The 27,337-nt window shown below is 35.8% G+C and overlaps 2 protein-coding genes and 1 long non-coding RNA gene across 4 annotated transcripts; 2 read left to right on the top strand and 1 right to left on the bottom strand.

The window, feature by feature from the left end:
- Nucleotides 1-2,287: 2,287 nt before the first annotated feature.
- Nucleotides 2,288-3,658, top strand: LOC145068946 (uncharacterized). Its single transcript, XM_079015909.1, has 2 exons — nt 2,288-2,700; nt 2,971-3,658. The coding sequence occupies exons 1-2, from the start codon at nt 2,376-2,378 to the stop codon at nt 3,513-3,515; spliced, it is 870 nt and encodes a 289-aa protein (XP_078872035.1). The 5' UTR covers nt 2,288-2,375; the 3' UTR covers nt 3,516-3,658.
- Nucleotides 3,659-12,221: 8,563 nt separating this feature from the next.
- LOC145071309 (uncharacterized) lies at nt 12,222-12,847 on the bottom strand. 2 transcript variants are annotated; one of them, XR_013690381.1, is made up of 2 exons: nt 12,680-12,847; nt 12,222-12,510 (listed from the first exon to the last, which is right to left on the bottom strand). It is a non-coding gene; the product is annotated as an uncharacterized LOC145071309 (long non-coding RNA). The 2 variants fall into 2 exon arrangements; XR_013690382.1 differs by having other exon boundaries at nt 12,714-12,847.
- Nucleotides 12,848-13,651: 804 nt separating this feature from the next.
- Nucleotides 13,652-18,306, top strand: LOC145071090 (disease resistance protein At4g27190-like). Its single transcript, XM_079018011.1, has 3 exons — nt 13,652-17,325; nt 17,866-17,896; nt 17,994-18,306. The coding sequence occupies exon 1, from the start codon at nt 13,961-13,963 to the stop codon at nt 16,877-16,879; it is 2,919 nt and encodes a 972-aa protein (XP_078874137.1). The 5' UTR covers nt 13,652-13,960; the 3' UTR covers nt 16,880-17,325; nt 17,866-17,896; nt 17,994-18,306.
- Nucleotides 18,307-27,337: the final 9,031 nt, after the last annotated feature.

Raw genomic sequence — 27,337 nt, 5'->3', positions numbered from 1 at the left:
GAATTTATCCTCAACAAAGAAGTCATTGTTTATGTGGTGGAAGATGCTTATAGGATTTTAAAATTTTAATAGCATTCTCAAATTTTGTTGCTTTGTTTTGCAAAAAATTATTGTTTATTTTCATATAGAAAACAGATGATGTTGTGTTTTTTTTATTGTAGGTGAATGCTCAATGTTGGAGGATTTTGTGGGTGGTGGGGTTGGATGGGGGTGAAGAAAAAGAAGAAGCAGCCTCCTTGTGAAGAAGATGTAAAACTGTGCATTTGTGATAGGGAAAATGACTATTGAGGGTAATTAACTTTTGTGTTTGTACTCATTTGGTCCCTTTCCTTTTTTTGTATTCAATATACCATCGAACTTGTTGTTTGTGTTCACTATAACCCTTTTGACCAGCTTTTGACATGTGATAGCCGATCAAAGGGTTATGGTGAACACAAACAACAAGTTCGATGGTATATTGAGTACAAAAAAAGGAAAGGGACCAAATGAGAACAATCTCAACAGTTGGTAACCCTCCTGAGTCATTTTCCCTTTACTCATTTACAGCAAATCCTACGTCATCTCCTACCGATATTAATGACTTTATGAGATTCATTCTTGCTTCTCTTCAAAACATAACCCACGAAAGAACACTATTCATACATGTACAACTTTGTAATGCATTTGAATATTTATTAGGGGAATCTTGACTAAGCAGATGCATTTCATAACTACATTTACATTTCCAATCAAATGATTTATCGTATCATGGATTTTAGACAAGTCTACAAACGAGTGGAATCACAAGTGCTGTGATTTTTGAGTTTACTTAGCTTTAAGATCGAATTCATGGGATGAGATACAACATCAATATGTACAATATCATGCTGCTTTTGCATACACATCACCATAATATATCTTGAGGTAAACGTTTATACTGATAAATATACCTCTCATACACAATCATATCCTTTTGAAGATAGGTGTTGACAGCTAACCACAATAAGCATAACATAGACCATGTTTTAACGAAGTTACCCCTCTGAAACGCTCTTCATATACGTTATAGCCATAGAAGGTTGTAGTCTTTGATAATTTTGCAACTTTAATTTCATTTAACTTTTCGGGGAAAATGACTCAGGAGGGTAACCAACTGTTGAGTTTGTTCTCATTTGGTCCCTTTCCTTTTTTTTACTCAATATACCATCGAACTTGTTGTTTATGTTCACCATAACCCTTTGACTGACTATCACAGGTCAAAAGCCGGTCAAAAGGGTTATGGTGAAGACAAACAACAAGTTCAATGGTATATTGAATACAAAAAAGGAAAGAGACCAAATGAGTATAAGCGCAAATATTAATTACCCTCAAGAGTCATTTTCCCTTTGTGATATGAAGTTGAGGTTAATGCTTATACATATTACATTACATAGTGTAATGAAAAAAAAAAACAAGTTTGAATTGTTAGATGTGTAGTTAGAGTGCTAGGATATTTATTTATAAAAATAACCCTTCAAATGTTGTTGGGATTTGATTAGGATTAAAGGTTATAGAGTTGTGAAATTTTAAAAAGTTTAGAAATTGGAGATATCTATTCCTTTTAGAAATCTTATACCTCAATTTAACCATTTAAAACTATTTTATTTATTTATTTATTTATTATTATTATTATTATTATTATTATTATTATTATTATTTCAGTTTATTACAGTATTCTGCAGACGTTAAAAAAAACAAATACACTTTTTACTACAAGTTGTAGCGGACCGTGAATATATAACCAAGTTACGAGATGAAATTGTTGAGCAATTGATGCAAAATATCGAATGAGAATTATTAAAGTTTGGTTGTATGAACTTTATTGCAAAATGTTATTGTAAAACTAATTTGGTTGTATGAAATTTATTTCAATGTTTTAAAACTACAATTATTAAATTTTCTATGTTTAAAAACAATTTTCGGTGTATTAAATTAGTTTATTTTAAATTTTTAATGTCTGCAGATGTTAACAAAAAAAACACGCTTCTTATTACAGTCTGCAGTTGTTTGATCCACCTCTTCTGTTGCAGGGGTCTATAGAAGTGATCCGTAAACTTTATGAATTTTTGTTTCAAAAAAAACATAAGTGGTTTTAGATTATCAAATCTCCATTTGAAAATTAATTCTCAATTTAAAAATAGTTATAACCAGTTAGATATCACGATTATACCTGATAGTTGATAGAGGTCTAAAAGCCCAAAACCAGAGTCCAAATTCACGTTTAATATACAGCCCAAATTTTGAAGCCTAGAGAATCACAACAACCGACTTCATTACATCTTCATCTTATTCACATTACCACTTCGAATCTCCTACCCTAATTTTCCCGCAGCAACAATTCTAGCAGCTTCGCAGACATGGCTCAAAAACCCAGATGGGGAGAATTGGAGGAAGAAGATGATGGCGGTGACTATGACTATTTGTTGCCGCCGAAACAGGTTATTGGACCCGACGAACACGGCTTGAAGAAGATTATTGAGTACAAATTCAACGACGAAGGTAATCGGGTTAAGATTACCACCACCACACGCGTCCGTAAACTCGCCAATGCTCGGCTCAGCAAGCGCGCCGTGGAGAGGCGTTCTTGGCCCAAGTTCGGTGATGCCGTTCAAGAGGACGTCGGCGCCAGACTCACCATGGTTTCAACCGAGGAAATCATCTTTGAGCGACCTAGGGCTCCAGGTACGTCATCCCTAGATCTGAAATTTCATATAATTGTAACAATCCTTCATAATTATTATGTTAAATTGTATTACTTTATTTACATCTAGCCCTAGTTCTCTACATCAGGTTTATTGCCTAGATCAACAGTTTCAGTTAAAATTCACTATGCACATATCAATCATCATCACAATAGTCAATCGCTACCGATTTAAACACTTAGGAATCTATCTCAATTTCATTGCTGCTTGTTAGATATACAGATTGTGAATGCGAAGTTTTGTCTTTTAGGTACAAAAGCTGAAGACTCAAATGCATCTGGAGACCCATTAGCCCAAATGTCGAAAGGAGGAGCTGTATTGATGGTATGCAGGACATGTGGGAAGAAAGGAGACCATTGGACCTCAAAGTGTCCTTACAAGGACTTGGCTCAGCCTACTGAGTCCTTCTCTGAGAACCCAAACCCTTCAGACTCATCAGCCACAGGTGCAACCGGTGCAACCAAGGGTGCATATGTCCCACCCACGATGCGTGCAGGTGCGGTTCGAACCACTGCTGGTGCAGACATGAGGCGGAGGAATGATGAGAACTCGGTTCGGGTCAATAACCTTTCAGAGGACACCCGTGAGCCTGATTTGCTGGAGCTGTTCAGACCTTTTGGGAATGTTTCAAGGGTTTATGTGGCTATGGATCAGAAGACTGGAATGAGCAGAGGGTTTGGGTTTGTTAATTTTGTCAGGAGGGAAGAGGGTGAAAGAGCTATTGCTAAGCTTAATGGTTATGGTTATGATAACCTTATCTTGAGTGTTGAGTGGGCTGCTCCCAGGGCAAATTAGTCTTTTTTGATTTTCGTGAATTTACATTTGCGTTTCTTCTTTAAAATTTCCTACCTACATTGTTTGTAAGCAAGATTTTTGGGAGTTATTGCTCATGTTTTGATGTGCATTATAACTTGTGATAAGATAGTAGACTCTTTTTATTTGAGTTGTTTATTTAATCAAAATCCTTAAAACATTTGACATATCATTTTTCATCAATTAACATATTTTGAATTTAGAGATAACTGTATTTTTCAAAAGCTTGGGATTTAAGTTTCTGAACTTACAACTTTGCATGTAGGTGATTTTTTTTTTTTTTTTTTACTTTCACTGGAAATTGACAATTATGCCCTTCCTACATAATGGTGCTTCTTTGGTAGTGTCATTTTCAGCAGTAAAAGATAAGTATGTTTCATTTGTCACCTGAGAGCTTAAATTCCTTCCCCTTTTAAGAAAAATATAAAGCTTTGAGTGTGTGCTACATAATGGTGCAATTTTCTAGAAGTTGGATTTCAGAAAACCTGAGTTACATTTTGGGCCTTGAGTTATACTACCTCGGTTCCAAATTGATAGTTCACTTTTGACTTTTGAAGTTTTTTTTCTTCAATTTTAATTCTAAATATTTTTGATTTTGATAGATAATACTTGATGCAAAATATATGAATGAATTATATTTTAATTGTTATAAGTTTTATTAAGTAATATATAACACAAATAAAAATATTAAGGTCAAAGTTAAAGAAAAAAGACTTCAAAAATCAAAAGTGGACTATCAATTTGGGATAGAGGGAGTATTAAATTTTTTAGACAAAATTGAAAAAATGGTCCTTGTGATTGTTAATTTTATGTGCTTTTGGTTCAAAACGAAATGTGGAGCACCATTAGTCTAAAATTGGATATTTCTATTGTTTTTGGTCCCTATCTACTTAAAAAGACCATTATGCCCTTATAATTTGTTTTTCCATTTTTTTATTATCAGTTTTTATTCAAAATAAAAAAACCCACCACCATCCCCCTCTCTTTCACAAACACACACACACTAAATCTTAATCTGGGTTCTTTAAGTTCATCTTCTTAAACATACACACAAACACACACAAAATACACAAAATTATGAAGATGCTCGCCCGATGGAGAAAAAGAAATACGAATGGGAACAGGCCACATGGTCGATCGATGGTCCAATGCTCCAGCTCTTGTGCTCTTCTGTCTCGGAAGAAGAATGCGAAGGAAGGGGGCTCGGTGTAGCTAGGGGTTTCGAAGGGAAGGAGGCCAGAAAAGAGTTCAGACGAGAAGCATGACGTCGCGGGTGGTTTGGTGGCGTTTGCTTTAACGGGGGTGGCGGCATCGGGTGGTGATGGTGGAGCTGTGATGGCAGCGGGTGGCTAACTTGACGAGGAACATATAGAAGGCAACAACGGCGTTGGGGTGTTTGATTGTGGTGGGTCACGACAGGGGGAGGCAGAGGAGCTGCTACAGTCGACTGTGGTGGCTCTCTTCGCCGAAGAAGTGAAAAACGAGGGAGAGAGATAAGTTGGAGATGAAAGGGAGGCCGAGAAAGGGATATCGACGACATCAGCTGTGGTGGGCGGTGGTGGTTTGCATCGGCGATGGGTGGCAGTCAACTTTTGGTTTTCTTGCTTGCTCTAGTGATTCACGACGGGGAAGGGGAAGTAGCAGTCGATGGGAGGTGTTGGTCGTTTATGGTGGAGCAAGGTGGCCAGAAGGCTCATTGAGGTGGGCAGTAGAGTGGTGTAGCTTCTTCCTGCTCTTTTTCCGACACTACAATGGAAGAGATGAGGGGTCGGTATTTTAAGAGATGGGTATAAAGATCATGAGAGAGAGAGAGAGGTGAGTTTATTTTGTTTTTGTTTTTTATTTTATTATAAGAATAAGAAAATAAATAAAAGAAATTAAAATATAATTATTTAAGGGGCATATTAGTCATTTTAGGTGGGATGTGGACCAAAAACACAAAAAAATACAACCATAGGGACCAAAAACCACACAAGGTATCTAAAATTGGACCAGTGCTGCACAAACATTTCGTTTTGGACCAAAGCTACAAAATTTTGCAAACCACAAGGACCATTTTTGCAATTTTGTTGGATTTTCTAACTTAATGAGGGGAAAGACATAATAAAGATGAGAGTTAGGTTGGTAGGGTCCATCTTATTTATATAGAGCATGGGTATAATTGTCAATATACTTAAAACATTTGTGAAAGTATAAAAAAAGTCAACAAATATTAGACCTATCTTAGTCCTGTCTCGAAATCCTTTGCTGATCCCCACATGATGAGGTTCAACTCCTTTGCAACTTTTCCTAAATCAAATAAACATAATCTTGTTATTAAGTTTATAACAAGGAAGAATATGCATTATACCTATTATACCTTAGATTAAGGTGATTATTTATCAATTTCTAGACTAGCTTAAGAGAACTTATTATTGAAAGTCAAATTGAGGATAAAAATTGTTGGTGTTTGTCAAAGATACTTGTCCCGAGGGGACATCAAACTTTATTAAGTTTAGAAGGCCTGCTCTCCAATTCTTATCATAATGGATTAAGAGCATGACGTGGACTAGTGTAGGTTTGTGGGCTTTAAATTACTAGTGGATTCCTAGTGATTTAGATACATATTAATGGTCAAAAGATGGATCCTGGGTCTTAAGAGATAATCTGAAAATTAGTATTAATTATTATTTATTTAAACAAGTGAAATCTATTTTTTTGATCTCTTGGATGAACACACACCATAAGCAAATTCACACTCTCTCAATTTCATGAATACATACACTAGATAGGTGTATCCTAAATTCAGAAGTCTATAAACTATTGCACAAATAGGGACCAATTTTATGTCTTAGGACATTGCATTTGCAAGCGTCTATCTATTCATAATCAGCAAAATTCATTTAGTAAGTTTTATGATTATATTTCTTGAGATATAGCAAAATGATACTATGTTATGGTTATGATAACGTATCTAAGAAAACAGTTTTTTATGCAACAATTTAACAATTTTCTTTTAATTGAAAATAATTAGCTTGTGTATTTTTCATTAAATGATCGAAAAGCATACTATTTTGACCCGAAGAGTCAGTGACAGAGCTTGAACTTTTGAATTGGGGGCCGAAAATATAATATATATAAAACTTAAAGATCAGGAGGGGCCACAATAATTTTTTTAGCTTTAGGCCAAATAGGTAAATTTTTTAATACTAATGGACTAATTATATATATAAAAAAAAAGACAACCCCCTAGTCCCTTATAAGATCCGTCCCTGCGAAGAGTTATATTAACCATTTGACCTAACACGATCATATATATGATCATTAGTGCCCCGTATGGAAAAAAATATTTCGACCTTTATGAAAAATCAATTACCGTAACATTAGGGCATGTTTGACACAGAGCATTTAGGAGGTTCTAGCATTTGACACAGAGCATTCAGGAGGTTCTAGGATTTGACAAAACGCTCCGTTTAAACCAAAAATCTTGTTTGACACTACAAGCTTTTAACGTTTAGTTTAAACAAAACACTCCAAATCTAAAAACTATTTCACATAACGTTTAACAAAGCGCTGCCAGCTACTAACTACCGGCTAGTTTTGCCGAACGCGCCCTTAAAATCACTAACCATTGTTCATATAACGACGTTTTAATACTCGTATAATAGTTTACTTGTTAATTAGATATCGGTTTATTAACCATCACAATTTCCCTAAAATGCATATTAGCGGTCCTGATCTTTCGTCGGTCTCGGAAGTGTTCGATTTTTTTAAAACCGGTCTAGGAAAAATCCTATTTTCGGACCAAACTTGGACAGTCTTAGGCCGGTCTTTTTTAGACCGGTCTCTGTTTTTTTTGGTCCGGTCCGTGGTCTTTGCATGCATTTTTTTCGGTCATGTGTCGTGTGTTCTTTGTATATTTTATTTTGTTCAATTTAGGGGGTTTTCGGTTCGGTTTCAATATTTTTTGGTTTTTTGGTTTCGGTTTCGGGTGTTTCCATGTACATATGTATGATTAACTAGTTGGAAGAATTTGGGTAATTATATACTAAAATTTAATAAAATAAAGAAGGGAAGAAGTTGGGTAATGTGTGATTAACAAATATGTAAATGACACAAAAATTATATGTATATAAACTTGGTTTCTATTCTTTTTTGAGACATGTCTCGGGTTGGATTCAGACTGGTCTTTGATCGGTTTCGAAACAGTCTGGTTTTATTTTTCAGACCATTCTTGACCAATTTTTTTTCCGGCCTTTGGTCCGATCTTGGTTTTTCTTTTCCGGAACCGACCTGAAGCAGGTCTTATTGTTCATGTCTAACTCAAATGTCCAACTTTTACTTAACACCAAACTTTGGTGTTCAAGCAAGGATTTCCAAAAGACAACGACTGATGAAAAAAATAATATTAACGTTGATTGAATAAAAAGTTAGTAAAACAATACCATCCACCGGTTTCTTACACAAACACTATGTTTCAAAAGTCAAAAGATAACATTAGCAACACAAAGATTAACAGATGAGATAACCTTTGTTACACGATCCCCTAAAATAGAAGATAAAATTAATTGTCAAATATCCTAGAAAAATATCTGCTTTGAATCACCCTATGAGTTTTTTCAGTGAATATGATGGAGCCCCGAAAAACATTTAATAAACTTATCACTACGAGACATGCCTGGTAAATTAGTTGATAACCAAAATATTCAATATAAACTTGGACTTCAGAATAAAATAACTTAAAAATGTGAAGCCCATTCTTTTGATCTTCACTCACACTTACTAACCAAAAGTAGTCTTCATAATTCATATGCGAAGTGCGAACTACGAAGATATGGGTCATGATCATGAGACCAACAATGACATTAAGATGGAAAATGACTGTTAGTTGGTTAGCAATATGGTCACGTAAAATATGGTTACGTGTTTGAATGATGAAAATGACCATTTGAAAGTAGTTGATTAGCAATATGGTCACGTGAAATACACATATATTCAATGCTTTCTGAAAGTTCATTCTATGCCTTGTGTGTTTTGTCCATCATTTTCTCCATCTTGCACGTTAGTAACCATAATGTTTTCTTCAAAGTCTGTAAATAAGTCATTTTGAATATTTTAATTCCTTATAAAATTATGGACTGCAAAATAAGTAATGATTATGTTTCTTTGTACTGCAAATGGATAAGGAACCATTTGTTTTGTGATTGAACATCTCGCCTTCAATATACCATAAGCACATTCAAAAACATTACTGAGTTGTGTATGAGCATGATTGAATCTTTCTTCTTTAGTTAACGTTTATCGTAGTCGAAAACGGGCTAACCAATACCTCATATTGCGGTAGGGAGTCATAAATTCACGAGTGTTAGTATATGTCGCATCACAAAAGTAATATTTGTATGTAAGTGTGACACCTATTATATAAAGAATAGATATAATGTATTTAATAATAAAAAATATAGAAAGATTATAAACCTCGTTGAGGAAATGGAAATCCGAAAGGCTGATTAAATGCAAATTCTTTCAAAACTCGTGAATCATGTGTTATGCCCTCCTATTCAGCCCATACAAAGATGAATATTGTATCAAACCACAAGTTCTCAATACATTTTAATAACATTCACATTTTCCTCTTCCCCTATAATGAGTTGTTGATCAACGAGCACATCTACATGCATAATCCTATTCAATGAGATGAGGGAATGTAGAAGATGGCTACCATCTGTGAACGGTCAGTCGATGTCACCCCATCAAACAACAGGGTACAAAGACTAGGGCAACATAGGGATGCATGTATCAATTTGTCTACAAACTTGTTCAACTGTTTGAAAATTTAATAAATATTATCAAACTAGTAAAACAAAAGAAACATTTTTTTTAAATACCTTCGCCCTCGTATCCCATTCTACATCACTCATATTGAATGTGTTTGTTACAAGATTATAAAGATACCCCAATTTTGTTTTTAAGTTTCAAGCAAACAACACACTTTGCTTTTAAGCAGTCATATCAATTTTTCGTATGTTTTTTTTGTCAACAATAAAAGTTTGAATATTTTTCAGTTTTTCCATTAATACATTCAATGAGCTTCCTTTTAAGCCACTACCCTCCCTACCGTTAGTTGTTAGTTCATGTATACATGTTTCCAGAAACATTTTGTCCACGCATTCCAACTTCCACCTATCTCTAGGTCTCTTATTTGTCATTTCTAGGATAAAAGCAATGATAAATCAACCAACCTAATATAAATATAGAACATAAATTTGATTTCACAAACAAACATAATTTTGATTTCATAAACCAACATGAATCTGATTTCATAAATATGATTTCAAAGACAAAATCTAATAAACCAACCAACCTAACACAAATGTAGAGCATAAGTTTCGATTTCATACCAAAAAGTTCTGATCTATACCAAGATTTTATAAATTACGATTTCATAAATTATGATTTCATAACAAAAAAATAGATTTCATAACAAGATCATACAAGCAGAATTCAGATTTCATACATTAGATCATACAAGCAAGAATTTTGATTTTAGATTTTTATACATTGTATGAAGAAATTAAAGCTTAATCCATATTTTCATACATAAAACATACCAACATAAATAACAACATAAAATATAATTGTGATTTCATTCATCAAACATACATACAAAAGTATCAGCAGCACCATTTTTTCAACTGATTAAAAAAAAAAAGACGAAGCACTGTGGAGGTAGGCGTTGGCGATAGTCGGAGGCCGACGACTCTACTTGAGACGGTGATATCTAACCGGCCCAAAAGAGTTCACTTCAAATAGGTTTGTATTAAAGAAGGAAGGGAGAACAACGGATCGATGAAGCCGCGTTTATTTTTTTTAGGCACAACAATCTTTATTTTGTGTCAGCCACATTTAAAGTAAGGGTCGGGTATGTAGACGAGTCATCGATGACTGACCAAGTCAATTGGGTTTGGCCTTTATCAAACAGGCTGATCAAACCGAATCAGCCAAAAATACTAACTAAACCCAATCCGTTTAATATCAAACTTAGCCTAAATAAAAGAGCGGTGAAATCATTTTTTCATTATTTAACACACACACATACACATACACATATATGTATACACACACACACACACACACACATATATATATATATATATATATATATATATATATATATATATATATATATATATATATCGTGACAATTGAGAAATTTCCATCAACAACCGTCACTAAGGATTAGCATAGACAAATGGTAACAATAGAGTGTTTCATATTTCGGGAAAATATGATCAAATATGCTATGACTTATAAGTAGAAAAAGGTTAATAGGGTCAAAAATGAGTGACCAAAAAGTCATACCACTATTAATAATGGTTAGTGTATTTTGAAAGTACACTATGTTATGTAAAGAATTTGGCACACCCATTATCATCAGGTAACCATATCTCAAAGATTTGACATTGTCTTTATGTTATGCATTTTCAGAATTTTCTTGCAAATGTTTGGGACTTGCTTCCTCACGCCTTGTTCCCTAGTTCTACTTAAGGAGGGAAATGGAAGGATACAAAGGGAAAGTGAGGGGTGTCGAAGGAAAAAGGTTGTTCTTGAGTTTCATTAATGGAAGGAAAATGAGGGGAGGGAAAGGATTTTAGAGCCATATTTTCCTTCCAAATTGGGCGGATTTGGGAAGAAAGTGAGGGGAAGGAAAATTTTATGTTTTATTTTCTTTTTTTTTCCTAACTCGGGAACACAAAAACTTAAAATTTTCCTTTCCTTTCCTTCGAACTTGGGAACACGAAATAATGAATATTTTCCTTCCCCTCCATTTCTTTCTATCAAATTTTCCTTCCCTTCCCTTTATTGAATTTACAAAAAAAACTCGAGAACAAGGCGTCACACTCAACAATTTACCTTTTAATGGAAGCACACCATATTAATCTTGTCCCACAACAAATAATCCAGACACAACAGTTTTCCCCTCTTGTTACCATCAGTTTTCTTAAGATAGCTTTTTCACAATATCATATTTCGCCACTGCAAAACAAATCACAAAATAACAGCTTACTTTTGTGAATGCATCAGATCAAGAAATAAAACTGAGCATGTTTAATTTGCATACCTTTTTTTAAGAACTTTGGGGTGAGTTCACACATGTGCTTTGTTTGATTGTTAAAATATTTTTTATTTGTGAATCAAATGCAAGATTTTCAATTAGAACATTGACAAATACCCACAAGTAATTCTTTACATTATGAGCCTTGAGAGTAGCATATATTGTTCACAAAACTCACATGTTTAATAAAAAAAAATGAAAAGTTATACATAAGTTGAAGTTAGCAACTAAACCAAAAAAACTTAAATGATTAACACCAAGTAATAAACTAAACAAATTCTTTGTTGTGTTTGGAAGAAACAAAACTAAATGAAAAAAAAAAAAAAAAACAGGTTTCTTGCTAACAAAGTTACACTAAATAGAAGCACCGAAATTGCATTAACAAAACAAATGACTACAATTATTTACACTAATTAAGATAGTATCCTACTCAAACTCTAAATCTAAAAGATGAAGTCAGTAAAATAGAAACCTTATCAAACTGTAAAACTATCAAACAAAACTTAAATATATAACTTTCCTAAAATGCCCCTGCACTCATAAATCGGATTAACCCAACACAAGAAAAAGTACTTGTTCAAAATGCCCATCAGCCATACTAACACAAATCTCCCATCTTTCATTCACTTTCTCATAAATCCCATACAATAATAGACTATTAGTATCCATAAACTACCAATTAAATTAAAAAGAAGTAATTATTATCGGTGATAGCTATTAAAAAGTATTTTAGAGGTTCTTGAGAATATTGTAGATAAAGTTTGACATAGTCTTCAAATGTTTTTGGAGGAACACACTTTCCATCAACTTCAACATTCCCACTTTTTCCAAGGCAACCTGCTAAATCAACCACACGCTTCTTCATCAACCGCTCCAACTTCAATCCTAATCAACAAGAAGTAACACTCCTATCAACAATGAATGAAAATGATATTAACTTTATAATCTTTTACAAGCATCGAATTTTACAAATAGATCCTTGCAAAAAAATCGAACCCAAATGTTTAAAGCACTAAAACCATTCAAATTTGCAGGATGTATTAAAAACTAAAACCTAGAAAGAGAAAGACCCAAAAATTGGAACACACATGTTCATGTTAGAAAAACTCAAATCATTCCTGGTTTTGGTTAATATGAGAGAGAGAGAGAGAGAGAGAGAGAGAGAGAGAGAGAGAGAGAGAGAGAGAGAGAGAGAGAGAGAGAATGTAGTAGGGTGGATGAGGAAGACCATGTGTGTCGTTCGTGTTTTTGAAACAAAATAATATCTAAAGTGAATAATTAAAACTACATACACTGTCTACTTAAATAAGGGGCATATTTGTCAATTAACCATAAAATTTTATTGATAGATAAAAATAGGTAGTGGAAGAATAAATATCCATATAACAAATGAATGAAAAGTTGAAATACTTTTTACTTTTTTATTTACAAGAACTATAAGTTTCATCTTAATAATTACGACATAAACATGATTTGATACAAATAGAATTGCATATGGTTTTAGGTTTACCCAAACACCATTCAGTTTGGAACTAACCTAAAAGACATATAGGTAGTAAGTCTAAAGATGGACAAGATGAAAAAAGCTTATCGTTGTCTTTTATCTTCATAATGAGTAAAATTTGAAGATTACAACAAATCTTTATTTCCCCATTAATTTTGTCAATCCTTATATTTTTGTTTGTGTTATATCTAAATTAAAAAGGAATAGCTAAGGGATTTATTGTCAAAATATTAAAAAAAAAAGTAAAAAGAAATATGGTGGTGTAAAGTGTAAACAGTAAAGTATGAGCAAAAGAACTGTCAATACATTGTTTTTGGTATAATCGACTTACAAAAAAACAGTACCCAAAAAGGAACTAAAATCCACTACATATTTAAACAAAGGGTATAGTTGTCATTGCATTATAAATTTTAGTGGATTAATTAAACTCTTCGAGGGTAGAATCATCACCATTACCAAATTTCTTTGACTCTTGTGTGTGCCAAAAAATGATAGTGACTGCCAACTTCAAATTTTTTTTTTTTTTTTTGCCTTTTCCTTTTTCTTGGTCTTGGTCTGCCACCACACCTAACACTTTTTGTGTACAATATTCACTCTTATCGTTTACAGCTTTTGTAAGCCAATCAACCACTCTCATCTTCATTTTGTGTACAATCTTAGCAATCAAGGCCTTCGATTTTTGGTTAATCATAATATTGTTTTTCATATCTAAAGAAAGACTATCTTCTTCTCTTTTCTGTTTTAGCATAAACGTTTCTTGTTTCAAGATCTGCTATATTGTCGACTACTTTGCCATCCAAACCATCAGAAAAGAAAAGTAACCCAGCTAGAATGGCGGAGGAGGTTGCTAATACTGTGGCTGGGAAAATAGTGGACTTGTTGTTTAGTGGGGCTAAACGGGAGATTGATTACATCCGAAATTACACTAAAAATGTTGGCAAGTTGGAGAGTGAAGCTCGAAAGCTCAAGGGTATGAGGGGTAGGATTCAACAACGAATCGATGCGGCTGAAGGAAATGGAGAAATTCTCTTAGCTGGTGTGCAAGAGTGGATGGACAAGGCAGAAATTGAACTATCCAAGGTGGAAGAGTTTCTTGAAGAAGTAGCCAACGCCAAGAATACGTGCTTTAACTTACGACCTTGCGTCAATTTGGGCATCCTCTACCATTACAGTAAGATGGCGATAAACAACACCTCTTTTCTTCTGGATCAACAAAAAGATGGTGAAACTCATCAAAATTGCGTCTCCATTCCCGCTCCCACCCCAAGATTGGTAGACCTTTACCAAACAAAAAATCTTGATGATATTGATACCCACAAGTTGGCGTTGAGGGAAATCATTGAAGCGATCAAAGATGAGAGCATACAGATGGTTGGAATTTATGGATCAGGGGGTGTAGGGAAAACCACATTAGCCAACGAAGTTGCTGCAGAAGTGAAGAATCTATTTGCAGAGATTGTGTTTATAACTGTCTCACAGACTGTAGATGTTAAAGAGATTCAAAAAAATGTTGAAAAAGCAGCAAAGCGTATAATCATTAATAAGGAGAAGGTTCTTATCATTTTAGATGACATATGGAAAAAGCTAGTCCTCTCTGATGTGGGCATACCATGTGGGAATGAGCACATGAATTGCAAGATCTTGTTGACGTCTAGAAGCAGAAATGTATGTGAAGGGATGAATGTTGATAGGAATATCTGTGTAAACATATTGACGAAGAAAGAAGCGTGGGTCCTCCTCAAGCGTATTGTTGGCGATGAAAAGTTAGCGAATGACTCCAGTCTGGAGATAATTGCAAAAGAGGTGACTGAAGAATGTGGTGGATTGCCACTTATCATTCAAGCCGTGGGAAATGCTTTAAAAAATAAAAAAATTGATATATGGGAGGCGGCACTTGACCGACTAAGAAAGCATGCCCCTCTAGAGATTGCTCCAGAGATAAGGAAAGCATTTACTCATTTGAAGCTGAGCTATGACTTGCTTGATAGCAAAGAAGCTAAATCATGCTTCTTGTTGTGTAGTTTGTTCAAGGAGGATGGAATCATATCTCTGTTAAGCCTAGCAGAATATGGGGTAGGTATAGGGATATTTAAAGATCTGGACAGCATTAATGATGCAGAAAAAAGAGTCCGAATGGCAGTTGACACACTCACATCCTCTTGCTTGTTATTGTCTGAGCCGGGAGAGAAAGTAAAAATGCATGATGTTGTGCGTGATGTGGCTTTGTTAATAACTTCTTCTTCTGAAGGTGAAGAGAAGGAGAAGTTTTTAGTGGAGGCTGGAAATAAAGATATGACAGAATGGCAACCAAGAAACAGAACCTCAGACAGCTACACCAAGATCTCACTCATGGATAATAGAATTGAAAAGCTTCCACATCATCAGCTTCATTTCCCACTCCTTGATACTTTCCTTATACGAAAAAATGATCTTTCAGTTATTCCTGATGAATTCTTTGGAGGCATGAAAGAAGTTAAAGTTTTAGATATGTCTTATAATAAAATCACATCCCTCCCACAATCGCTGAAGCTGCTCACAAAACTCATCACGCTAGATCTAAGTTGGAATGAATCTCTTAATGAAATTTGTATAGTTGGGGAGCTAAAAGACCTTGAGATTCTAAAGGTGAGAGGTACCGGAATTAAAGTGATTCCTGAAGAGATAGGTGAATTGACAAACTTAAGGCTGTTGGATGCGGGGGGATGTCCTTATTTATCTGATGTAGCGCCTGGTGTCATATCAAAGCTCACTTGGTTGGAAGAGTTGTATTTTGGAACCCATCATAGCAACCCTGTGTCTCGCCTTGGACTTATGGAAATAAGTAACTTGAAATCCTTCAGAGCTCTGCATTTATCAATGCATTCAGATAATTGTCATCTTTTTCCCGAAGGCACCTGCTTCGAAAAGTTGAAAGAATTCTATTTTCAATTTTGTAAGGGCAAAATGTTTTTATCTGAGATAGGATCAAGAAACTACAAGTTGAAAGAATCATATTTAAAACGTCGACTACACATTGAAAGTTCTAAGTTCCCGTTCAAGATGCCAATCAAGAAACTGTTTCAGGTAAGTGATGGTATAATACTGACGGAGATAGCAGGTTTGGATAACATCATACCAGACCTCTATGGAGAGAGTACTATTGATGAATTAAAGTTTATTCAAATGATTAGTTGTGAAAATGCTTCATGCTTGGTGAAGATAACAGATGAGGATGAGGATGCAACACAAACTTTTGTTGCATCCAATGACCTGATGCTTGGTCAAAGGAAAACAACAAAGGAAAAGTATTTCTCCCAAGTGGAACAAATCTGTCTGACTGACCTTAAGAACCTGAAGCTTCTTTTTGATTGTTCATTTCAATATATAAGCTTGCGTAATCTACAAGCCATTGAAGTTGTACATTGTACTTCCTTGTCGGTGCTATTCCCGTTAAGTGTAGCACAAGGGCTTTCCAATCTGAGACGTTTAGCGATTTGGGGGTGTAACAGTTTGATGGTAGTGATTTCTGGTGGTGATGAGCAAACAACTCATAATGACATTGAGTTCCCTAGACTTACCCATATTAATCTTATACAATTGCACAAACTAAAGAGCTTCTACTCTGGGGATTCTACAGTCAAATATCCTTCTTTGGAGTTTATTCAGGTGAGAAATTGTGGTAGCATGAAGAGATGGGGTTCCGGAGTCCACAATATGCCCAACCGCAAATTTTGTCATGAAAAGATCCTTAATTTGTTCCATAAAAATTGATGATCTTTTGATCAGAAAGTACATGTACCATGAGAGAGGTATATACGAAAAAGACGAGTAATATACAGCCAAGGAGACAGAGACCAATTTATATGTTTCAAAGACTCATCTTTCTTCTTTTTCCCCCTCAACATTTCATGCTCTACCTAAGATTAACACATAATCACACAATATCAAGGTTCATTGTAAATTGAACATTGTGGTTCTATGTCATCATCTTCCTCTTCTTCTCCATCAGCAATCTCATCTTCCCAACTCCCAAGCTTGATCATCATCCTCCTCATCCACGTCTACTGTAGATCTGAAGCGTTTCCTCAAACATTTAATATTGAATTCTTATGGCTCACTCAATTTGGCTTCAATAGAGACAAACACAGAGGAGACACCATATGCTCTTCTAGCTTTTTTTTCCTCATAATGCGCCTTGGCAATTCATCAAACAGTTTGTAAGCACCAACATTTTATCTTTTACCTATTAGCACCATTCCCAAATCATAACGGACATGATTTATTTTATTAAACAAAGGAACGCCACACAAATTTCAACCCGAGTCAGAGACTGGGTAGTCGGAGTAGGGGTTTTGATCAAATTCCAGCTAAAATATCTTCAAATTCAACTCTGGATGACGACAAAACCCTATAAAATCTCCTTTTTTTTTTTTTTTTTTAAATCAGCAAACAAATTTATATTTCTTTGATTTTGTCAGATATAGGGCTTTTGATTGTTAGCCTAAACTCTCGGATTGTCATTCTCATCGTCAACTTTATCAACTCTCCTTTTAATCTTCTCAATATAACATAAAGAATTACAAGTACCACCACCTTTATGAAGTATGATTCTAAAGATTGATTATGTATTTTCATAATTGGGTGTGGGATGAGACTTAGCCACTTTTTGGATTTAGTCATCGTATGGGTTTCTTGATGCCCTTAACCATTTTGGTTATGAGTTTTGACTAACATTTATTCCTCTTTCAATTTGACAGGAAGCACAAAGTAAAATCAATGATTTGAGTGGTGAGAATTATAAGTGTGGTCTTTTACTTATTTTGTATCTTGTTAATCCAAATCCATCCATCTAAAGGCTTTTTTGTACCGTTTTATATTTTTATAGGAAAATGGATTGGGAGTATGCAAACATGATGCCACTAGGCAACTAAGGGTGTTGGTTTAGATGAGAAATACAGGTAGATACCAAAAATGTTGTCCATAAATGTAACATTAAGTAGAAATTAATACATAAAAAGTTGGGGATTTGTTAGAGCAAAATATGGATGTTAGCATATTATTGTATCCATTTTGACCGTTTCTTTAATGTGTAAACAATGGTCAAGAAAAAACGAATGAAAACATCTCAGACTATACACATTGGATCAAATGATCAATTGATATCAGTGGATATTATGAAAAAAGCAGTCAAGATTACATAGACTTGTGTATTTGTTTTTTATGACAAAGTTTTGCATACATAATCTAAGCTTGGGGTTTTCTCCTATAAATTACAGCTTAGTGCATGTGTCGAATACATTATGAAGATTTTTTATTATTTGTGTCATATATCTCTTTATTACTTAAACTAACAACTAATTCTTCATTTCAATTAGATTTTATTGAAAAATATCGTTTTAAAAATTCTTAGTTTTACTTCTCTTGTAATATTTCTTTTTACTATTTGGTATGGTAAAATCGGATAAGGAATGGAATGAGTTATTCCACTGAAATAAAACAATTGTTTGTTTTTTTCCTAATGAAATGGAATAGATCATTCATGAAGGACTCCAATTTCATCATTTTTCTTAATTTTCATACCTTAGGTGGGAGATGTTTCTTTTTTCATTTTCATCAAAAAATGCAGTTGGAAGTTCTAAGATTGACCATTTTTATCTATAAGTTTATTTTATGAGAAATATTTTTAAAATTTCATGATTTTGATTGATAACAAAAAAATAAAAGTACAATGTTATTTCATGTATCTTTTTTAAAAGTTTTTGGCAGTTAAACAACGTCACTGTTGACCAAACATTTATTCATTTAAATGTTAACTTCTTAATCTTTCCGTCCCCATGACAAATTGTCCAAAAATATGATGTTTTTAGGTTGAAAACTCAAGCTTGGGTTAGTGATTAGCTTGAAATTTAAGAAGGCTACATAATGTGTGCTGATCTTGAATCTTTTCTTGATATGCTTATTCTTAATAGCCTTGTGTTTTCGAACTTGGTTTAAGTATATTATTTTGGGACCAAAGTATTTTACACAAACATAAGCTCTAAATTTTTGGGAATTTTTCTATAAATGTTTTTCTTAATTATAATTTCAATTATACCCTAACGAGATGTGTTACATGGTTTTAGGAAGCAATTAGGGTTTAGTGAATGAAATATATTATATCTTGAATGACCACTAAGAACTCATTTTATTTCATAAAACATTTTGAGTTTTCTTAGAACCTTCTTTATCAACAAAATAAAAGACCAAAAACATAATTTTATTAATTTTAAATTAATAAAGCCTTTAACTATTAAATTATCTATTCAAGACAAAATTACAAAAATGGTCTTTATAGTTTACCAAAGGTTACAAACTCAGTTCTTGTTAAATTTTTTTTATGCAAATAGTCCCTGTGGTTTGCAAAAGTTGCATGGATAACCTTTTTTAGTAACCCCGTCAATATTCGGTCGTTAGGCCATATCACGTGCCTCCCATGTGGGGGTATTTTGGTCTTTTCAAGTGTAACAGGGACTGAATTCGTAACATTTGGTAAACCACAATAACTATTTTTGAAGTTTATTTTAAAAGACAAATAAATGGCTGAAGAAAGGGGGGATAACCAATTGAGTTGAATGCTCACTTGGTTTATTTCTTCTTAAAATTAATTTATATGATAACAAAATCGATAAAACATAAACAATAAATAAATTACAAAAAACTTTTTTTACATAATTTTTTTTAAATAAAACAAAATGTATTTTATTGTATTTATTTTACGTAAAATATATTTTTTTATGTCTTTAAAAAAATACATTTTCGTATAATATGTTATTACATTGTATTGGAAGGCAAAATCAACCGAATATGTTTTCGGTTTGGTCCAATCGGTTTTCAAAAAACCATTTTTCGGTTATATGTATTTAAAAAACATAAAAACCTATTCGGTTATATATCTTTTTTAAAATACATATTTCATTTTAATTGTACGTTCTAAATCGTATGGTTAAAATGAAGATGGAAAGAAATAGTCCCTATGGTTTATCAAATGTTATGAATTTAGTCCCTGTTACACTTGAAAATACCAAAATACTCCCATGTGATATGGCCTAACGGGCGAATATTGACGGAGTTACTAAAAAGGGCCATTCATGCAACTTTTGCAAACCAGTGGGACCATTTCCATAAAACAAATTAGCAGGGACTGAGTTTGTGACATTTGGTAAACCATATTGACCATTTGTGACATCCCCAAATTCATGTTCATTTAAAAATTTTTATTTATGCTTATTTGAAAATCAGAGTATTCAATTTTAAAGAATAATATTGCGAAATTTGTTCCCAGAAAACATGATAAATATATTATCAAAGCATTTCCGAAGAAATGTATTTTGTTTATATTAAAACTTTGGGATGTCATTGTCAATACAGAAACATAAGCATAAATAGATCTTACATTCATTTACAATAGTGATTTACATCTCCTTTAATCTCTCAGTGAAATATAGCTTCATATCGACACTTGTGATATGAATAAGCTGAGCGGGTCAGGTTGGGAAACCTGGTGAATACATAGGGTTTTCAACCCACAATAATAAAGTTATTATGTTTCATCATCAAACAATTAACTCAGTTACCCATCTCCATTATCTTCTTTATTTCTTAAGGATCTACCCTAAGAATTATCAATCATTTACTCATTCATTCCTAAGGATTCTCCTAAGGAATAGGCACGAAGTTTGTAATTGCCAATGGCACTACTGCCAATGTTATCTATTAGGCACAACTGTCAATATTATCATTTAGGAGCAGCTGCCAGGATTATGACGTTCTCTATTAGGTGCAGCTGTCGATATTATCCTTTAGGCGCAGCTGCTAGGATGTTTAGAGTACATCGTAGTTCAAAAACATGTACAGGTTATGGCGAAGCTGCCAATGTTCATCTATAGGGCACTAAGTCCATAGCTGTCAATGTTCATCTATATCATCTTTCATCCCTCATCATTCATCTACCCATTTTTACACAATATTTTTAATGGTATAAAATACATATATAGTTTACATCAACTAAAACATGTAACTTCGATTCATCCAATATATATATATATATATATATATATATATATATATATATATATATATATATCAAGAACACATATAATATGCACACATAGCACATAATATATATTAAATACTTCATATTCATGTGTAAGATGAAAGTAATTATGCACTCACTTGTTAAGGTGATGATTCCAAACCCAGGCAGCGCTTCGCTTCTATCAATTATAATTTTCTTCGATGAAACCTACTATCATTACCACTAGTTTTTAGTCTAATATTTATCGCGACTATTTACAAGTGATATTGTTTTATAAGTGTTAAACAATACATTTCAATCACTATGTACAGACAGGCGCCAAACATGAAACACCGGAAGGCATGACCATTTTGGCATTATAGCACTTCTGAAATCCAACAACCCAGACGACCCTTCAAACCGGATTCACCATACCGCAATTAGTTAATAGATATTATAATAACACTTTTTATATCATACTTTATAATATATATTGTTTATAAGTTCCTAAAAACGATAATAAATTTAAACATAAGTTATTCTTAAAGTAGGGTAGACATATCTCACTTACCGGGGGTTTGGCTAGGAACCGGGCTCTACGGGGGCAGAACATCCGAGCCAAAAAGCTCTTCTTCTCGAAGCCTTCAGGCGCTCCGGGACTTGCCTCTTAGCACTTGGGATGTACTAGGGCTTGGGAGAGAGAGAGATAATGGTTAAGGTGTGAGGAAAATGAGTGAGCCTCGCATGGTATTTATAAGTTGAAAATGGGTCAACTCGGCGAGGTTTGAGCCTCCAACTCATCGAGTTGAGTGCTAAGTGTCACAAGCTGGTGGCAAGGCGTGGGGAGAAAGCAAGGGCCAGGATTTGGCCACGTCACACCCTTCGCAGCATCACCCTTCCGACTTCTAAATTTTGTAACTTTCGCATACAAACCCCGTTTTCGACGTTCATTATATCCACACGTAGGTGACGACGTACTCTATAACTTTCGTTAGACTCCGTCAGCTAATTCTCGACTAATTTTAAATTTAACAGTATAAGAAGATTACACTGTTAACGACCATGTAAAATTCAAAACTTTTACATACGAACTCCGTTTTCGACTGTCTTTTTATCGTTGAGATCCTATTAACGAGATCATCAGTTATCGTCTAGATTGTGTCAGCTAAAAATCGATCGATCTAAAATTCGAATTCTGGGTTGTGCACTACTATGCTAAATCTTAGAAAATCATAACTTTCTCATACGAAGTTAGATTTGGGCGTTCTTTTTACGCACGCTCTCGGTTTAACGTATACTACAACTTTCGTTTAAATTGCTAAGACTAAAGAGTAATTTATCAAAAAATCACTTTTTAAGTTACAAGGTGTCGTGTTTTTTTAATTGTAAAACTTCGACGAGTCATAACTTATTCGTTATAAGTCGGATTTCAGCGTTCTTTATATGTACAGAATCCTTATAACATATACTATAACTTGGTTAAGATTATTATTCTAAGTAATCTTCAATCAAAAAGTCATTTTTGATGCTTATTGTCTCTAAATTGACTAGTCCAAATCTGCGAGTGTTACACCATTTTTGTAATTTTGTCTTTATTTAATTATGAGTAAATTACACGAATGGTTCTTATGGTTTGGGGTAATTTTCATGTCTAGTCCCTAACTTATTTTTTTAACTCAGACAGTCCCCAAAATGTATTTTAATTGCGCATTAGGTCCCTCACAGGCATAAAAAGACACGACTGCTCAAGCTGTGCTCTGATACCAATTTGTAGTGTCCCAAAATTTTCAATAAATTTAAACTTTTGAAAACATTTATATTTATAATAAAAACCGTTAAATCCATTAATTAACCAAAACCGTTAAGTTTCAAGTATTCATGTAACACTCTAAAAATTTCAACCAATTTAAAATTTTCAAAAACAACCCAGTTTCATAAAGTTATTACAAAAAAGTTTTCAATACAATTATTATCAGAGTCTTCCCAGAACCACATCATAAAACATGATCATGAGGAGCGGTACGATCACGCATTTGCCTTGCCACGGTCTCCTGAAGAACCTGAAAAACATTAAACCACAACTGTAAGCCCGAAAGCTTAGTGAGATACCCCCAAAATACCAACCACATATACCATACACGCACAGCATGTCATATCATAACAGTACATAGAACAACCATACACTTCGGGTCTACTGTGTGACTGGTCTGCCGTACCGAGCCTTCAGTCCACCTGGTCCACCCTCCGAGTCTAGCCATATACATCGAGTCTACAGTGTGATTGGTCCGCCCACACCGGGCCTTCAATCCACCTGGTCCACTCTCTGAGTCTACAGTATGACTGGTCCGCCCGTACCGGTCCTTCAGTCGGCCAGGTCCACTCTCCGAGCCTCGGTACGTCTGGTCCGCCCTCTTGGGGCCTACAGCCTATCCGGGCCACTCGCTGGACCTTCGGGATAACCGGTCCGCCCTGGGTATGTTGGCCTACAGCACAAAGAAGGACCCGCCTCAACCCAAACCCAATCAACAACCATGTGCACATAAACATATAATCATATAACAACAAATCAACCAATCTAGCAGATCAGAAACGCAGCACATCCCTACCAGGATTCCGACCTAACTGGTCACTAGCATAGCATCATCCTATAAACCAGGATACCGACCCTAACCAGGTCTCTAACATATATCATCCTAACTACAATGATGCAAACATAACAAAGCAATAACATAACAAACAACTACCCGGATTTCCATTCGATCAAGGGCCGACCTTGGTGCCATAGACCCTGTCGATATAGTGAGGATAACTCACCTCGCAACTGCCGAAACTCTGAACTGAAGAAACAGATTCCCGAACCACCGCCTCACCAAAAATCCCGAACTATCTGAAGCAGCAAAACAATCATTAGTCCAAGCACAATATCCTTCCAAGGGTAAATTGACCAATTTACCCTTTACTCAATCTGGTCCAAGACTAAGGCCCACAATCAAAATATGAAAGGCCCAACACTAGACAAGCTCTCGAGCCCACTAATGGCCCAATTTGCTACATTGGGCCCATTCTCCTTATTGGGCCTTACCCAAAGCCCAATACCCATACTTGGACCATCTTCCCTGACTCCTGATGGCCCATTAAGGCCCAAAGACCCAAAGTCTAAAGCACATCCCACACCGTGGCCCAAATACTCAAAGCCCAATTGGCAGCGTTACGCGGGGCGTAAGTCGATGTACGCTTAGCATACCAGCTCCATGACGAGTACGTTGGGCGTACCCTCATTTACGCGGGGCGTAATTTCACTAAGCTACAACTTCTCATAAGGTCTTAATGGCTTAAGCTCTTAAGCCCAAACTTCTGATCCATAGACCAAATATGCCTAGGATTCATAAAGTCTCAAACTTTATTACTTAGGATGTCCATAAAGCTCTCAATCCAAGGTCTTAATCCCTTAAGACCTATCTTTATCACATATGAGACAACCAAAGCCTTTAGGACCTCATTTTTCTTACTCAAGACGTCTCCTAAGGTCTAAAAGGACAGCTAAATCTCAATCAACTTGAAGCATGCATCAAGATGAGGTTTTTAGGACAAGAATGATGTCAAAACTTCATAACACCAAGATCCACAAAAAATAAATGTCAAGCAAGAGACTTTATACCTGAAAAGGGCTCCAAAAGATGATGCCTTTCCAGATCTACAAGCTCCAGCCTCCCCACTCCTTCCTTGAAAACTTCCTCTTTCTTCTTCTTGGCTCTCCTTTACCAAAACAAGCCTTCCAAGGTCAAACACACCCAACAATGGGGGTGGGACAACTATCTAGGGTTTCTGAGGATAAGAGGGTGTTTATGGAGGCTAGGGTGAGAACCATTATGTTCCTTTTATAGTGGTTAACCCAAAAATTAGGGTTTTGAGACTCTGAGCGTATGATGGGCGTAACCCAGCTTGTGCTGGGTGTACCCACGCACGCCCCAACATGCATGCATGGTCTTCCATGCAAACTTTTCTCTATAAGGGCCATTCTTGCCAAATCTTCAAACTGTCATAACTACTTCATTCTAGATCCGATTCTGATGAACTTTATATCCATAGAAAGGTGGCGAGAAGATCTTCGCTTCTAGCAACACACCCTGATTGCGCATCCGAAAATGACCCCGTGGTCAATCTGCACCAATCCTTCGCCCCGACCCTCAACAGGTTCAGAGCACACCTCACCCTTTGATCAGCAGGGCATGAAAACGTGAAGAAACACCCCTCCACGTCCGACAACCATCTCATATCAACAATCGGGTCTTGAACCCCATCGAAGGTAGGGGGCTTCGTATTATCGATGTCCCGATACTGAAAACCTTGACCGACTCCTCCCCCTGCCGCTGCTACAGCCGTTGTAGCCGCCGCGGCAGCCGTCTCTGTTAGAGCCGCATAGCGCTCATCAAAATACTCAACCATGGTGGTCTTGATCGACCCAAACAGTTCCGGCAACTCGGCCCGGAACAACGCAGCAACCTCATCATGCAGGATCTCACGAATCCTAGCGTCCAACTCGCCTGTGCTCATCTGACCAATAACCTCGGGTGGTACTGACCCACCTTGACCGCCCTATCCTGCTCCCAATCCTGACCCGGATCCACTCCCAGCATGCCTCGTAACCACCATACTAAAAAAACATTGCGAGATCTCAGATACTTCCCACTATCCCAGGAACCAACCCCCAACCCAACCCTAGAGGTTGTGGCTTCTTTGATACGCGTATGGGTCCTGTGCTTTCAGTAGTACGGGCCCATACTACCTTCCACACCTACCCATATTTATATCAATTATCACCACAACACCCTAGTGAAGAACATACATAATAAACACTCAACCCTCACTCCTAGAGGAACACTAGAAATCTCCCACAGAAGAAACCCTAGGCTAGCAGGCATCATAAATCAGGCAACATTATCATGAAATCCTGAAGATCCCTAGCCTAGTACTAGCATGTTGTTCTATTATAGCTCAAAAACAAATATCATGTATGGTATTTTGGGGTTACTTATTGGCTCCGGCTAATCGTACCTCCGCGTCCTCTTTTACTCCTTTTGAAAACCATTTTAAAATTTCTTTTGAAAACTCTCCTTGGTTTGAGACTCAATTCACATGAATGTTCCTCCAATTCACTTAAACCTGGCTCTAATACCAACTTGTAACACTCTAAAAATTTCAACCAATTTAAAATTTTCAAAAACAACCCAGTTTCATAAAGTTATTACAAAAATGTTTTCAATACAATTATTATCAGAGTCTTCCCAGAACCACATCATAAAACATGATCATGAGGAGTGGTACGATCACGCATTTGCCTTGCCACGGTCTCCTGAAGAACCTGAAAAACATTAAACCACAATTGTAAGCCTGAAAGCTTAGTAAGATACCCTCAAAATACCAACCACATATACCATACACGCACAACATGCCATATCATAACAGTACACAGAACAGCCATACACTTCGGGTCTACTATGTGACTGGTCCGCCGTACCGGGCCTTCAGTCCACCTGGTCCACCCTCCGAGTCTAGCCATATACATCGAGTCTACAGTGTGATTGGTCCACCCGCACCGGGCCTTCAATCTACCTGGTCCACTCTCTGAGTCTACAGTATGACGGGTCCGCCCGTACTGGGCCTTCAGTCGGCCTGGTCCACTCTCTGAGCCTCGGTACATCTGGTCTGCCCTCTTGGGGCCTACAGCCTATCCGGACCGCTCGCTGGGCCTTCGAGATAACCGGTCCGCCCTGGGTATGTTGGCCTACAGCACAAAGCAGGACCCGCCTCAACCCAACCCCAATCAACAACCATGTGCACATAAACATATAATCATATAACAACAAATCAACCAATCTAGCAGATCACAAACGCAGCACATCCCTACCAGGATTCCGACCTAACCGGTCACTAGCATAGCATCATCCTATAAACTAGGATACCGACCCTAACCACGTCTCTAACATATATCATCCTAACTACCAGGATGCAAACATAACAAAGAAATAACATAACAAACAACTACCCGGATTTCCATCCGATCAAGGGCCGGCCTTAGTGCCGTAGACCCTGTCGAAATAGTGATGATAACTCACCTCGCAACTGCCGAAACTCTGAACTGAAGAAACAGATTCCCAAACCACCGCCTCACCAAA

The sequence above is a fragment of the Lactuca serriola genome, chromosome 8, assembly GCF_051521515.1.
Source record: "Lactuca serriola cultivar US96UC23 chromosome 8, Lser_US96UC23_V15, whole genome shotgun sequence".
Lineage (NCBI taxonomy): Eukaryota > Viridiplantae > Streptophyta > Magnoliopsida > Asterales > Asteraceae > Lactuca > Lactuca serriola.
The sequence above is the reverse complement of the archived record's forward strand: the minus strand, read 5'-3'. Positions and strand labels throughout refer to the sequence as shown.

Coding starts and splice junctions, on each gene's coding strand:
- LOC145068946 (XM_079015909.1), top strand. CDS start 2,376: ATGGCTCAAAAACCCAGATGGGGAGAATTGGAGGAAGAAGATGATGGC. Junction 2,701..2,970: donor TGAGCGACCTAGGGCTCCAG/GTACGTCATCCC, acceptor TTTGTCTTTTAG/GTACAAAAGCTGAAGACTCA.
- LOC145071090 (XM_079018011.1), top strand. CDS start 13,961: ATGGCGGAGGAGGTTGCTAATACTGTGGCTGGGAAAATAGTGGACTTG.